This window comes from Tiliqua scincoides, chromosome 1, assembly GCF_035046505.1.
Source record: "Tiliqua scincoides isolate rTilSci1 chromosome 1, rTilSci1.hap2, whole genome shotgun sequence".
Lineage (NCBI taxonomy): Eukaryota > Metazoa > Chordata > Lepidosauria > Squamata > Scincidae > Tiliqua > Tiliqua scincoides.
Window position 1 is genome coordinate 81,043,131 of NC_089821.1, and position 12,509 is coordinate 81,055,639.

General features: G+C 41.5%; 1 protein-coding gene across 1 annotated transcript in view; it reads left to right on the forward strand.

Moving 5' to 3' along the window:
* LOC136645156 (kalirin) overlaps positions 1 to 8,024 on the forward strand; it is a 250,046-nt gene extending 242,022 nt beyond the window's left edge. The window contains exons 29-33 of the mRNA XM_066621402.1: positions 3,032 to 3,143; positions 4,266 to 4,456; positions 4,751 to 4,852; positions 6,580 to 6,722; positions 7,868 to 8,024. Coding sequence (XP_066477499.1) covers positions 3,032 to 3,143; positions 4,266 to 4,456; positions 4,751 to 4,852; positions 6,580 to 6,722; positions 7,868 to 8,024 — 705 coding nt within the window. The remainder of the gene's footprint in view (positions 1 to 3,031; positions 3,144 to 4,265; positions 4,457 to 4,750; positions 4,853 to 6,579; positions 6,723 to 7,867) is intronic.
* The last annotated feature ends 4,485 nt before the right edge of the window (positions 8,025 to 12,509 follow it).

Here is a 12,509-nt window from a genome sequence, read left to right on the forward strand (position 1 = left end):
TCTGCTGTCTGAGGCAAAACATGTGATGCCCTATTACACAAAATCATAAACACCAACCATTATTTTTTTAAACATAGGATTTTATATTTCTTCTGCATTCAGAAGCACAAAGACACATTGCCAACGTGTGTGTGTGTGTGTGTGTGTGTGTGTGTGTGAGAGAGAGAGAGAGAGAGAGAGAGAGAGAGAGAATGGTTTTTTTATAACTTTAGAATGACTCCATTGCACAGGTCATTAACAGGTAGCAATTGATAAAGAAAAATCAGCAATAATATTCTCAATTGTCATTTAGATTACAGGTATGCTTGGAAAACTTCCAAACTAGTAAACACAAAGACAATGAATGCCCAGGAGATGAATAATAATAATAATAATAATAATAATAATAATAATAATAATAATAATAATAATAATAATAATAATAATTATTATTATTATTATTATTATTATTATTATTATTATTATTATTATTATTATTATTATTATTATACTGCTTTTCAATGCTGACAAAGCGGTTTACAAAGAAAAATCAAATAACTAATGGCAGTATTGTTGAGTTGTCATACGATGGGTAAAGAACAATATTTACATAATAGTAATTTACATTTGAGTGTTTAGTGTATGGTGCCTGAGACAAAGGCCTGTATCCTAAGAACTATGAATGGAGTGTCAGGCATGTAATGGAACTTTACCACCTCCTCCTATTTGAAAAGCCACTCCAGAGTGCCAGGGTACCCTCCATAAGAGTGAAAGATGCTGTGCACAAGGTTGCGACTGCCGAAAGCAGGTGGAAAGCAGAGATTCACTCATCTCTCTTGCATTTGCACTAGGATTTAATTGTACCCAAACCAATAAGCAGAATTTCAGCATATTTTGGTTTCCAAATGTGTATAGTTACGTTTTGATATCTTTGCTTTATCCATTCTTTTACATTTCAGGAAAGTGAGGAAACGATGTCTGTTGTTATTCTATGCTTGCCTCTCTTGCCCATCAAGATATGGCCTGTAGCAAACCGTTTGTTTGTTTGTTTGTTTGTTTGTTTGTTTGTTTGTTTGTTTGTTTGTTTGTTTGTTTGTTTGTTTGTTTGTTTGTTTGTTTGTTTGTTTGTTTGTTAACAAAAGGTTTGTCGGTGTGAGCATCCTCAATTTACTTTCAAGACTCAATGAGAGAGAAGTAATTATAAATAGTTACAAACTACTCTCCTCCACAAACCTCCTTGAACTGAGTGTGAGTTCTTCTGATGCCACTCACATTCACTTCAGTGGAGATTGGTTAGATTATTATTTACTATCAGCAGTACTAGAAATAAAATGATGTTTCTCCTTTAGTCAAGTAGGTATTTATTTTCCAAGTACGGAAAGGTAGGATTCTGTGATAAGTGCTCCTAACAATATCCCATTATTATTATTATTATTATTATTATTATTATTATTAAACAGTATTTATATACCACTTTTCAACTAAAAGTTCGCAAAGCGGTTTACAGAGAAAAATCAAACAACTAATGGCTCCCTGTCCCAAAAGGGCTCACAATCTAAAAAGATGCAAAAATAACACCAGCAGACAGTCACTAGAAAAGACACTGCTGGGGTGAGGTGGGCCAGTTACTCTCCCCCTGCTAAAAAGAGGAGCACCCACTTGAAAAAGTGCCTCTTACCCAATTTTTATGACATTATATCAACCTCTAGCAGGATGCATTTCTTTTTCTGTCAATCCTCTAGTCTCCTCTACACCATCATGAAAATGTATGTCTGTTAAAATATGTAACTATGTGGTCTCTTGTTTGCGTTCTTGAACTACCCTTGAATCTTGATATTGGTGTGTGGATAATAGTATATTTTATGGACTATTATCATGATAACATTAGATGAAAAGGCTTTTTGAACAATGACAATAAATACAGTAAATATGTCAGATCACTGGGAAATGCATGCTTCGCTTTATGTTTCACAGTGGGAGTAAAAGGGACTTCATAACGCTCTCTTGATTGGAAAGACATTGTATCAACACCCTTCCCCTTTCCTGGGAAGTTCAGGGCCACTTTTACAAGTTCAGTTTGGAAACCCTTGTAATAGTCTGGTTTTATACAAATTGACAGGTTGAGGAGGCATTTGGTGCAAGCATGCAGGCTAGTGGCACTAGTGCCAAATGCAAAATGGTAGCACTTTGGAACCTCCATAGCTGCTACATCTATATTAATCCAAGCTGGTTCTTTTTGGTTTTCATTGAATGCATAAATCCTAAGCAGCCATTAGTTTGTGTGAAGGACCAGTATTTGAGAGAGAGGCAAATGTGAGCATGGCACCTAGTTATGTCTCTCTGTGCCAACATGCTCACTAGTCATACTCCTTGAGCCTCGACATATTCAATGGTTGTCTGGAGAGGACAGCACTAAATATAGGGAGGGTCCCTCCATGTGAGGTGAAACCTTGAGGTTCCCTAATATTCAGTGCTACCCTCTGCAGACCTACCAGATGGACAGGATTTACATCATTCCAGGTGCTTAGAACAATTCCAATGCAATACCTCTACATCCAAAAAAATTCAAGAAAGTAACTAATAGATATTTTGTCCTCTGGTTACCATTGATACTTCTCATTCAGTAGGGACTATCTATAATATTTCCAGTATGGCCTGAGTAATAGACCAAAGCTATTTGGCCGCCTCACTGGAGAAGCAAGTGCTGGCGCAAGAAGCGGAACAGGGTTGGGTGGTGGGTGAATCAGGTCCACAAGGCAGAGGGTTTGGCAGCGGTGGTAGCTGCAGAATACTAAACCCCTTCTCAGGCCCAATCCACCTTCATGGGCCAACTCAGACTTGTGCCTGTGATATCACTGGCACAGGTCCAAGCTGACCCACCAGACCAGCAGGTGCTTACTGCAGGGGAAAGGAACAAATGTTCTCTTCCCCCGAGGATGCCTCTCAAGGCCAAAACTCCACTGCATGAGTCACAAGTTAGGCAGGCAAGGGCAGTAAGTGTTTATTTGCCATTTACAACAGGTGCTCAATTTTACTTTATATTTTTCTGCAGGAGCTTCTAACATGCTGTGAAGAAGGGAAGGGAGAACTCAAGGATGGTTTGGAAGTGATGCTTAGTGTCCCCAAGAAAGCCAATGATGCCATGCATGTTAGCATGCTGGAAGGTAAGCAGATCTTGGCAGCTGAAAAGAGAACGTTAATTCATAGATAAATGTATGGGGGGGCGATTGTATGGGGGAGCTTACTATTTATTTCTCATAATTACTTGGATTCAGGCTGCAATCCTATACACACTTACCTAGAAGTAAGTCCCACTGAACTCAGTGTGACTTATTTCTGAGTAGACATGCATAGGACTGTGTTGTTAGTAACTATGAAGATTTAATTTCCAATTACTGCAGACATTGGCACCAACTATAAAGTACAGCACACCTTCAGATAAATTTTTCTTTTTTGTAATCACTCATGTATCCCTGACTGAAATTGGCACTCTTTGTTCAGTTTTAGCCTGCACTGAATTCCTTTTTGGTTATAGTTAAATTGCATAGCATACATAATAGGTTGTTTTTTCTCATTCTGCACAATGGATTGGATCAAATTTGCATGAGCAGAAGTAAACTCATCCAGTGGGCCTTTCCAGGCCTCTCCTCCACAGGGTAGCACCCAGGTTCCTCTGAAAAGCCTCATATGCATTGGGGAACTCTGCATAATGGGTCATGAGGTGCTGCAAGATGCAGAGAATCACTAAAAATCAGACACAAGCAGGAACTCCACTCATGCAAGGTTTTCCAATTTATGGTGATCTTTTACACCCCATCCTACCCTATTCCAGAGGTTTCCCTGTCTTTCAGGACAGGGTTTTGGTCGTGCTGGGAGGAGGGGATGAAAAACCTGTGGCACAACAGGAATTTCACTTGTGTAACTCTGGCTCTAACCCAATTTTTTTTTACAGCTTTAGCTGATAGGTATTGACATAAGAGTAGCAAAGGACCATTCCTTTCTCACCCCAATTATTTGAGCTTCCTGAAAAGCAAATCCAGTGAAGAGAAAAGGTAGGGCAGGGCAGGTAGTGGAACAAATGGTAGAAAACAAGCCTGATTGTCAAGGATGTTAGACAAAGTCTTGGAGTTGCAAAGAATGTCATGGCATTTATACCGTAAATGTGAACCCTTTGCCCTCTTTCCTTTCTGTTACAGTTCTCTTGAGAAAAAGCTGTCTTACATTTGTTCTGTCACTGAAACCAATTGCAAGAGGTGTTCTTTATGTTTGATTTGTTTTATTTGTAGGGTTTGATGAAAACTTGGATGTTCAAGGAGAACTGATCCTTCAGGATTCCTTCCAAGTCTGGGATCCTAAGTCACTCATACGGAAGGGCCGTGAAAGGCACTTGTTTCTCTTTGAAATCTCTCTTGTTTTCAGCAAAGAGATCAAAGATTCTGCAGGACACACTAAATATGTTTACAAGAACAAATTACTGGTATGCCTTCTAAAATGAATATTTTATGAATCTCAGGGTTTTAGCTAAATATAGAAAAGAGATGCATATGACTTTATACCAGATTTAGAAGATATGCTCAGTTTGATCCTGTTCAGTCAAATCCCATGAAGACCAGCTTTATTCTATTTTACCAAAGTACAAAGGATACCTGAAAAGCTAGCATTGCTTGCTATGGCTACATTAATTACATAAGGATGCATTATAACTCTCCTTTCTACACACATTTCTGAACTTACTGAAAATATGATTCCCAGCTATCTTTCTTCCTAACAGACCTCAGAACTGGGAGTGACAGAGCATGTAGAAGGAGACCCCTGCAAGTTTGCCTTGTGGTCTGGAAGGACTCCCTCCTCGGACAACAAAACAGTGCTGAAGGTGAGTCTCTGGGTTTGTTTTCTCTGCTAACACTTGTTTTATTTCATTGGAGTCTGGATTTGTTAGTCTTGCAATTGTAAATGTTGTAAAACAGCAGGTAGTTGGAAACTGTGGAAGAGTTTCATTGTCTGAAGATCCTATATTAGAAGAGTTCGGTATTTCCACTGTTTGGTTTCAGTCTTATACCTCCTGAAACTGATACACAGCTTGTCTACAGGATCTACCCAATTCCATTAATGTAGCAGTGGAACTGGCTTAGGAACTGTCTTAGGATGTATAGCTGTCAGTTTAGGATTTCACTTCATGTATCTGGCAAAGTGACTTCCAGCAGTGGCGTCATCCAGTGCTGGAGGCCAGTGCATCACCCCATGATGGACCTCCTCCCGTGCAGTGGGTGGGCAGGCGGTGGGCATGGTGATGTACCATTGCCCCGCCCCGCTGGTTTTTTGGCTGTACCTTTTGACAGAATACAGATATTTCAATGTGGTTTGGTTCATTGGATTCTGTATGAAATTTCACATTGAATGATATATAACACGATGGTATTATTTGAAAATATCAAGATTTAAAAAATTTTGGCTAATTGTGGTGTACGCTCCACTCAGTGTGACCTGCACCCCCCTAGCGACACCGCTGACTTCAGGTCCTGTAAAGGGAGCTGGAGGGCAGACCAGGGTGCTGTGCCTAGTCATTAACCACTGACACTCACATCCCTGCTTACCTTACTCACATCCCTGCTTAAATAAGCACTTTACTGGTGAAACTGGAAGTGAACTGGAAGAAGGTTGTCTTAACTGTCACTGCTCAAAGTCAAAGAGCCATGACAGAAAGAGGCTGCCTTGGAAAAGTTTCCCTCTGCAGTTAATTGAGTACCCCAAGATACTTCACTAAAGTGATTGGTTTTGTTAAAGTACATTAGGCTATTGAAGGGAAAATAAATCATATTCAAGCATCACCACGTGGCCCAAATGAATGCAATTTTTAATATGAGAGCCAAAAACCAGCAGATAGATATAAATGCATTATTACCATACAAACTAAAGCATCATGAGATAAAAATGAGATAGTTTGCACTGTTGAGATGACGTGAAGTAGAGTAACCAGAAAAAAGCCCACATGAGAAAAGCCACACAAGCTTTTCCCACATAGGTTATGGTTAGGGTGGGGGAATTCAATGAGTATGGGTTAGGGTAAGGGTTAGGGTTAGGGCATTTTTGTGTTTGGGTGATTCTGATGTGGACTTTTTTAAGTGGGCTTTTTTCATAGAACCATGAAGTACGTATCTACGTGTAGCATGTATTGTTTGCAACTGAAGAGAAGCTGATTCACGGAAAGGTTCTTTCTAATCACTTCATTTTTAATGACTGCTTGTTGTTGCTGGATTTCTCAGCTATAGTGGTTTTCCTCTCACCTCTTGTTGATTGATTTTTTTTTTTTTTTGCTTGAGAAATCCTAGCAATGAAATGACATCCCATTTCCCCCTCTACAGGGCATATTGTATTTTGTGTGCTACATATATTTATTTAACACTTACCTGCTTTGGTCATATTAGTGTAACTGGTATTCTACACTTAGCCCATGAACTTCCACTGGCTCACTCAGGCATCTAATTCTACAATGCAGGAAAGGGTGTGGATGGAACTGCAACAAAGCACTGGAAATATAGACCCATACTTGCAAATACTGTAATCATAATTTTGACTTCTTCTTTCTTCATTGAATGTTAGGCATCCAGCATTGAAACAAAACAAGAATGGATTAAAAATATTCGGGAAGTCATACAGGAAAGGATTATACACTTAAAAGGAGCTTTGAAAGAGCCAATTCAGCTCCCCAAGACTCCAGCAAAGCAAAGAAACAACAGTAAGAGGTAATCTCAGTCATTTCTTGCAGCAGCTGTCCTGTTTAGACCCCTGATGCTCTGCTTAAATTAATTGTGTTCATCAAGGTAGAAATCAATACATACTAGCTACACAATAAACTTCCGTTGCAAGGATCAGCATCTGTTAGCTTGTGGACGAAATCTGACTACTGAGCAATGCTGCCATCATCTAGTTTACAACCAAGAAGTAAAAGAGGGATCTGAAGGGGGTATTGCCTGTGCCTGTATGCCTAATCTGCCCCGCTGGCAATCTCCCACCCACCCCACCCCCAATTGGGTAGAATTAGTTTTGTGGAGAGCAGAAGATAAAAGCCAGGCTGATTGGAAGGCCAGGTCTACTGGGTAGGTAGAGCTGGGCTCTGCCTTGGGAAGTCTGGTAGACCTGGGCTCTGGAGACGGGTAGACTTCAGTCTGGGTTCACAGAGACCTAAGCTTGCAGAGGAAAAGTCCGCCAGGGCAGCCAGGTGCTCCAGGCAGGTAGACCTGGGTTCTGGAGCTTTCAATGTCACCCTCTGATTAGTGTCACCATCCATACTCACCTAGTGACACCACTGCTAAGGAGATCTATTTGTTCCTGTGAAAGCACTTGGAATGCAACTTCAGTGCCCCTTAAAAATGTACCTTGTAGTAACAATACAGTTTATGCAGAGAGGATAGGATGAAAAATATTCCCAATCCTTATGAGCCTATAGGGAGTATTGGAAAGGAAGAATAAGTAAGCCAATATTTTGTTCTTCTTCACCCCTAAAGAGTGTTATTCCCCTTCTAATACAAACCACTAAAAGTGCATTCACTAAGAAATGACCATTGACATCAGCTCTGCAAAACAGCAAGGGTATAATTTAGTTGGCTGGGTTTGGTTAAGTGAGAAATCCAAGCTGAATGGGGCACTGGCCTGCCACCTTCATTATGGAGCTATTTTGAGACACATTGCTGTCACTGCATAAGCCTGGGATAGTCAGTTTCCCAGAGTAAAAGTGGTTATTATGTGCTAACCTCATGGTAGAGATGACATCATCGTTCTAAATTACACATTGAATTGTAACCCAAGTGTGATCAGCTAAGCAACCAACTCTCACATACGGAATGGTTTTCAAACCCATTCACGAAAATTTCCTGTTCTTTCCCTTCAGGGAGGGAGGAGAAGATGCTGACAGCCAAGGGGATGGGAGCAGTCAGCCTGACACAATTTCAATCGCATCCAGGACCTCTCAGAATACAGTGGACAGTGACAAGGTAGGTTTCATTCCTGAAAATGCAGCACTGCTAATTTTAGCAAGAAGTATTTGAAATATGGATAGGTTCACTGGGAAAAAATGAGGTGTTCCTCTTTGCAAGTGGTTAAACTATTGGACCTGTGAGAGTAAACTGTAGGCTATTTCCAGACCAGCAGCGAGTTCCATTTTTGCATGTCATTCACTTCCTTTATAAATGAATGTGCATTGCTACTGCTACTGCTAACATCCTGGAAAGCTTTCCATCTGAATTTGCTCCATATAGATGCCATAGGCCAGTGTTTCTCAAACTGTGGGTCAGGACCCACTAGGTGGGTCGCGAGCCAATTGCAGGTGGGTCCCCATTCATTTCAATATTTAATTTTTAATGTATTAGACTAGATGCTACCTTGGTATGTGACTGCAGTTGGGGAAATGTTACAGACCTGTACAAACTACTATATATATATATATATTTTAACAATGATAGTCAATGGGACTTACTCCTGGATAAGTGTGCCAATAAAGGTTGTGCCAATAAAGGTTGTGAAGTGAAGTAAGTGAGTGATAAGTGTGGGTAGGATTGCAGCCTAGGATTGTTAAAAATTTTCCTGCTTGATGATGTCATTTCCAGTCATGACTTCACTTCCAGTGGGTCCTGACAGATTCTCATTCTTAAAAGCGGGTCCCAGTGCTAAATTGCCATTGCATTTGTTAGAAAATGGGCACTGTGAATCACACATTATCCTCCAAGTAGTTAATCTTGGTAGATCACAAAAAAAATCTGTGTGGCACAACAGTAAAATAGCTGGTCTTGGCACCGGGTGACATTCTGTATTGTCCATTCTCGGAATGAACAGGTTGGAATGAAAGCATAGTAGAAAATTACAGAGAGACCAAGGCTGATTAACAGGCCTAGGGCCCAATCCTATCCAAAATTTCAGTGCCAATACCGCCATGACAGCAGGGTGTGTGCAGCATCCTTCAGTGAGGCAGGGTAGCCACTTAGGCCTCCTCAAGGTCAGGGAATGTTTGTTTACTTACCTCAGAGCTGCAGTGCAGTTGTGTCGGTGTTGGAAAGTAGGATAGGATTGGGCCTCTAGTCTGATATCAAAGGAAGTCCTAGAAGTTGCTTGGGGCAGGAATGTGATTGAGAGTGTCAACAAACCATTGTGATCTGACAGGTGCACCTTGGTATCCTTGTAATTCCAGAGCAGCCAGGCTCTGGAACTCAAAGAACTAAGCTGGAATGGAACTGTTTTTTCAGATATGGTGCCTAGGGTGCAAGCCCTGGATCGCATTTCTAGAATGAATGACAAAGACCCACCTTAAAGGGCTTGTAGGCAAGAGTTTTCTTGAGTCTGAGGCCTGTAGCCTTTTCCTCTGTGACATAGTAGACTGCTTGAGTACTTTGGATTCATTTTGCTTTGAATGCCTTGTTCGTATTTGGATGTTTAGTACCTTTATTAAAATGACTTGGGGCACAATCCTAACCAACTTTCCCGCACTGACCTAGCCACATTGCAGCCCCAAGACAAGATAACAAACATGCCCTTACCTTTAGGAGGCCTAAAGGTACTGCCTCCCCAATGCAGGATGCCACATTGGCACAGCTATGTCAGTGTTGGAAAGTTGGTTAGGATTGCGCCCTTAGAAAATCCAGCTGTGGTTAGTACTGCCCTTTCTTCCTCCATCTGTGATCTTCATCCTTAACTGTGGACCAAGGAACACCTTACAGAAGCAACAACTGAGCTGTAATTTATTTTCTATCAATAACATTTTAGTTCAAAGCAGATATTACTTTTGTCCATCCTGCTACTGCGAGATGTGTCCATTTCTGTTTATGCCAGTGATTCCCAAACTGGAGGGTCATGATCCACCAGCCAGGGAAGCACAGGCCTGTTCCCTTTAAGGGGGGGGGGCTACAATGTGATCCCCCGGATTGCACTGCTGCTGGGTAGGGGAGGGGGTTTCACTTAGCTTCAGCCAGCACTGAGTCCTGGGAAGTCCAGGGAGCCTTCCAGAGGGCTACCCAAGCCTGTAAAAAATGGGCCCTTGTGGTTTTCACAACGAAACTGGAAGTGCCTGTTTTTTCCCTATTTTTCAGACTAACAGAGGTTTGGGGAGCCCTGTGGAGAGCTCCCCTGAGCCCTTCCAGGATTCCAATGCTGGCTGCAGGTAAGTGAAAATCCCCTCCCCGACAGCAGCCTGATCCTGGAGATCGCATTGCTGCAATCCCCCCACCCTAGCAAATACTTAGATCAGGGATGCTCACACTTTTTTGGCTCGAGAGCTACTTTGAAACCCAGCAAGGCCCGGAGATCTACCAGGGGGGAAGGAAGCGTCTGACAGACACCCCCTTTAATGTATGGAGCCCCTGCTGGAGTCTAGTCAGTTTTGTCAGTTTTGTTGCTGCATGCCTGAAGAGCAGCTAAAGTGTCAGTTTAGTGTCAGCTAAATATGTCAGTTTCGTCTAGTCACTAGACGAAACTGACATATTAACAGTTTGGAGAGACAGGGCTCCGCGATCTACTCATTTTGCCTCACGATCTACCGGTAGATCGCGATCCACCTATTGAGCACCCCTGACTTAGATGGTTCCCTTCTGCTAAGGAGGACTTTGGGAACCACTGGTTTATGCAAATTGCTGATAGATTTTGAAACATCCTGTTTGGTTTTAATTTGGCTGCAGAAGGAGTAAACATGTGAGCTTCCCTATAGAGCCCTGAGGGAGGGTGGTGTTTTGGTACATGTGGTGACGGTGGTGTGTGGTTATACTTGAGGTGGTGTTATGGTATGTGCCATGCAACATATGCCCTTCCAGAAGGAGGGCAAATGTTGGAAGCAACTGACTTCCTGTTCCAGTAATATTGGGAGTGCCAACCTGTTAAACAGAAGTCTATCTTAAGTATACCTTAAATAAATAACTTTTGTAGGAGTCCTGTAGGAGCAGGACTATGTTTGCTTTAAAGTCAGGTTTCAATGTAATTGCTCTCTTTTACTGCCAATAGTGTAGCAGCCATATGATCCTGCATAACTGTGCTCAGGTTTAGTGGGTCTAGGCAAATACATTGTTCAGTTGCATCATTTAAACTCTGACTAGAATTAAAAGAGGTGATAGATTAAAATACAGTGAGTTAAAACCAGGGGTGTCCAAAGGTTTTGGCAGGAGGGCCACATCCTCTATCTGACACTGTGTTGAGAGTCAGGTGAAAAAAAGAATTAATTTACATTTAAAAATTTGAATAAATTGACATAAGTTTACATAACTGAATATATTAAAGATGAACTTATATGAATGAATGAAGGTTTTGCAATAGCTCAAGGCCTATAAAAGGCCTTGCACAAAGCAAGGCTGGCCTTTCCTTTGTTGCCGCTACTGCACCACAGACGTGAAACAACAAGCAGTGGAGGGATCCCTCATCCCACAGCTCACACGAGTGGTCAAACAGTTGCCCTTACGCTGAGAGCAGTTGCGTCAGGCCAGTGTGGGCTCCAACAAATCTCCGGAGGGCCAGAGCCTTATTGGAGACTGGGGGCTCCCTGAGGGTCACATTGAGAGGCCTCAAGGGCCGCAAGTTGCCCCAGGGCCAGGGTTTGGGCACCCCTGGTTAAAACCATGCATGTCTGAGTTGGATTTCGATCCCCTGTTAAGATCAATGTCTCTAGTTTAAAAGACCAAATTCAGATAAAATAGATGAAACAGGCGCATAAGGTGTCAGTGAGAGTTTTAGGAGGCCTTACAATTACATCTCACAGAAACTACAATTACAATTCACTGTTGTTGTATCTTCAGCTTGTTAGCACACCTGAATGTATTTGGGTAGGTATTAGTTATGTGCTTCTGCTAATGGCTTTGGATGGGCACCAAATATAACAAATTCATACACAGTAAACAGAAGACCTCATATTCATCTATTCACTTTTATTTAACCTATGATTTGTTTAATCTCTTGTTTTTTCTTTTTCTTGACAATGTTTGGGTTTATACAACCCATATTTGCTTGCCAAGCTTTGTCTGCCATAGTTAGCCATAGGAGGCCTATGTTCTTGTCATATTTTCATATTTTGTAATATATGTGAATACATATGTGCCTAACATTGTATAAAATATGAACATACTAAGAAAATAAACCAGTGTTTATCCCATTAAGCAATTAGATGGTTATCCGATGGATGAAACTTAGGCCTGGCCTTTGGTGAAGCTTCATAGTGAGACGTAATGGTCCAACATCCTGTTTCGAACAGTGGCTCATCTTTGGGTGAGCATAAGGAGCATAAGATATCGGTGAGAATTTAGGTAGCCTCAAAAAAAGCATGTAGGCATACATTGTCCCCTACAGCTGGTATTCAGAGGCATACTGCTTCTTAACGTGGAGGTAGCAAAAAGCCCTTCTGACTAGTAACCAGTGATAGGCTTGTCCTCTATGAATTTGTGTAGTCTTCTGTAAAGCCATCTAAGATAGTGGCCATCACAACATTGTGGTAATGAATTCTGTAGATTGGCTCAGGGGCTGTGTGATTTCATTGCATGTCAGTGCCACTGAGATCCTCTCCCTCC